The sequence below is a fragment of the Octodon degus genome, unplaced genomic scaffold (assembly GCF_000260255.1).
Source record: "Octodon degus isolate 3935 unplaced genomic scaffold, OctDeg1.0 scaffold00288, whole genome shotgun sequence".
Taxonomy (NCBI): Eukaryota; Metazoa; Chordata; class Mammalia; order Rodentia; family Octodontidae; genus Octodon; species Octodon degus.
The window spans coordinates 571,339-574,597 of NW_004524864.1; the positions used below are offsets into that span (position 1 = coordinate 571,339).

The 3,259-nt window shown below is 47.3% G+C and overlaps 1 protein-coding gene across 5 annotated transcripts in view; it reads right to left on the bottom strand.

Annotated features, from left to right (window-relative positions):
* Nucleotides 1–1,246: 1,246 nt before the first annotated feature.
* Mfap5 (microfibril associated protein 5) overlaps nt 1,247–3,259 on the bottom strand; it is a 13,624-nt gene continuing 11,611 nt past the window's right edge. For all 5 annotated transcript variants that reach the window (XM_023707405.1, XM_023707404.1, XM_023707403.1 and 2 more), the window contains 2 exons: nt 2,838–2,911; nt 1,247–1,634 (listed from right to left, as the gene is read on the bottom strand). In XM_023707405.1, the coding sequence (XP_023563173.1) occupies nt 1,522–1,634; nt 2,838–2,911 (187 nt within the window). In that variant the 3' untranslated portion in view covers nt 1,247–1,521. The remainder of the gene's footprint in view (nt 1,635–2,837; nt 2,912–3,259) is intronic.

Below are 3,259 nucleotides of genomic sequence, written 5' to 3' on the forward strand. Positions count from 1 at the left end.
GTTCCCATTTGAATTCCAGTGGCCACTGGCTTTTCTTTTCTTTTCTTTTTTTCTTTCTTTTTTTTTTTTGGTGGTACTAGGGATCAAACTCAGGACCTCATGCTTGCCAGGCAAGCACTTTTTCCACTGAGCTATCTCCCCAGCCCTTCACTGGCTTTTATAGAAAATTTTTATTAATCAAAAGGAAGGGATCTCAATAAATATTTGTTACTATTAAAATGGGATTTTGGTGGCTGGGAGAGTAGCTAGGAGTACAGAGTTCCACTGTTGGACAAAGCGAGAAGACGTGCTGGCTGTAAAAGCAGCGACAGTGTGTCTAGGCTTCGGTGCACTTAAATCTGGAGGATCATAGAATGAAAACCTTGGAACAAAAGACGAGGAAATTAAAGCAGGGCCTGATACAGAAAAACACAGTGTTACCTGAGGCTGCCTGGTAATGCTGAGAGCTAGGATAAGTGTCTGAATATTGTGATCCTTTTCCTTTTTCGTCTTAATATTAGGTAAGTCTTCTGCCTGCCTACTGAAGTTCAGATCCACCCATCCTTCTTAGGGCCCAGTTGGGACATTCTAGAAGCCATTGGTATTGGGAGCTGTACTCTTGCATCTGGGAATGGAGAGGGAAGTTGGAAACATGGTGTAGTTTCTCAAGAAGGTGTCCAACTTGCTTTGCGGAGGGGGCCTCCGTGGCACGTGGCATGCAAATGATGATAAAACATGTAAGAAAACCGGACTTAACTCCCCATCCTATGTCCTGTTGGGAAATAGGCATGATGAAGTGGAAATAAAAATCCAAGTTCCGTACCTGGCATTCTCCTCTCTCTTTAGCGCCAGCCTCCGAGCATGGCGGAATGCAACACTGTGTCTTCATGTATTTATGTAAGATGAGAGGATCCTTGGCTCTGTTGGGCAGTCCCCTAGGACTACGACAATTACTATCCTCCACCTCATCAAAAAGACCTCCCTGGCAAAACGTGAGACACTAAAGTCAGTGTAGGAACCAGAAAAGGAAAAGAGGAGACACTCTATGGCCAGCCAAGCCAGAGGAGAACAGCACCTCTTTCCTAAAATCTATGGTCAGCAGATTGAAAAGATAAAGTTATTAGCCTAAAAGTTGGGGCTGTAGCTCAGTCCCAGAGCTCTTACCTAGCATTCATGAGGCCTTGGGGTTAATTCTTAGCACCATAAGGGAAAGAAAAAAAAAAAAAAATATATATATATATATATATATATATATATATACATATATATATGTTTCTCTCCTGAAAACAGTATGTAGAAGCAGCCAGGTGGTCATCATATATCCACTATGCCTATGATATTGGGAAGCAGCAAAATTATGCAACAGTTACATATAAAATACTGAAATCTGAGATAAATGTTACGGGTCTCTAAAAAATTAGGGAGTAGGGGCAAAGGGGGAAAATTATAAGAGGATCAGCTTAAGAAATACTGAAGTCTCTGGATTAGCGGACCGTGGAGAAGCAGAATTCCCATTTTTCTGGCTTTCGTCTTCCTTGGCGATCACAGACCACGGGGCCTCTGCGAATTCACATCGTCACAGGGCGGCAGGCGGAAGTAGTTGGAGCGGCGGAGTCTCCTGGGGGGCAGACCGGCCATCTGCCGGCACAGCTCATCTGCAGGGAAGCAGAGGGTCAGGTCAGGGACCATGTAGGAGATGAGGGGGCTCTACTAGAAGGAGGAGAGAAGACTGTGTTTGCAGTGTGGCCCAGTAGTTATGTTGAAGAGAAAAAGATCTGGGCTGACACCTCAGCTCTGCCACCTGCTCGTTAGTTACCACTTACTAGAAAGTTCCTTTCCTTTGGTGAACTTCACTATCCCTTTCTATAAAACAAGCACGAGCACGCCCACCTCAGCAGCGTGAGTACAGCCTGTGCCGGGGGCCCAGCGCAGGTGGTCAGTGAGTGGTAGTTTCCTTTCTCTCCCTTCCCTATTCTGCTAGTCAGGGGCCTTCTAAATAGAAAATGAGGTCCAGTCATTCCGTGTCCACTTCATGTTTACTGTGTGCAAAGAGCTAACTTTAGCAAGTCCCTCGAGATACCTGAAAGGGCCCATTGTCCCAAACACTTGTCCTCAGGCCCAAGGTGCTTCCCTGGCAGGTGGCTTGCACAAAGCCACCAGGGGCCGGGCAAGTTTCCTCCTGAGATGGGGACTCCAGCTCTGACTCAGTAGCTCAGAGCCAGGCAGCTGCTGAGTCAGAAGGGGCCCTGTCTGTGGCCTTGCCTGGACCACAGCCGTGCTCCGGGGCTGTCCGAGGGTGAGGTGAGAAATGTTTGTTCCCACCACGCGTGGTCTAGAACCACACTTTGGACTCTTGTAAAGTGGTTCTTACAAAGTCTTTCTACCTGGGCAACCTCACAGAAAGCAATGTAAATGCTTCCTGGCATCACTGGTGAGTGGTTTATAAGGTAGTTGATTTCTAAGTGCCCTCTACTGTATATTTTTATAGACTTTATCCAAACCTTACCATCTCCAAATGTGTGTGTGTGTGTGAATGTGTGTGTGTGGGTGTGTGTGTGTGTCCCTTTTCTTGTGGCCTTTAAAGCAGTCAGAGCTTTAAAAAATGCTCTATACAAGCAGAAGAGCTCCATCTCACCAGAAAGGCATCTAGTGCCCCAGCAGCTTTGTTAGGGTTGTGTGTGTGCATGGGACATACTCCTGGCCTTGTTTATTGGGGACCACTTCCTGCAGGGGCTGGTGGGAGCTAGGAAAGCCGCGGGCTACGCCTCAACTAGACCTGAGCTACAGCAGCGCTGCCGTGGCCTGCAGCCCGTCTCTGTGTCTGTCTCTCCCTGTCGAACACTCCGACACCATCTCACCTTTCATGGCTTCATGCTCCTTACAGACGAGCCGGGAGCAGATTTCATTGTTGATGATGTACATGCGCCGTAAGCTGCCAGCATGGTGGAGAAGGAGACAGAAGAGGCCTTGAGAGGGAGAACAAGCCTAGACACCTAGGGTGCCTCTTCAAGCCCTGTGGTCCCCACCCATCCCTCTCTAGGTGTCCCTGAGCTTTTCAGGCTACTTTTTCTACAGGATGGAGGAGATGGAATGGATTAAATGGACTAATGAGCCCTTGCACACTCTGCTTGGTGTTAGGGTGATCTGTTCTTTCCTGCCTTTGGGGCTGGGTCTTCTCCCTCAGCTTCTTCTCTTCTTCTTCTTCTTCTTCTTCTTCTTCTTCTTCTTCTTCTTCTTCTTCTTCTTCTTCTTCTTCTTCTTCTTCTTCTTCTTCTTCTTC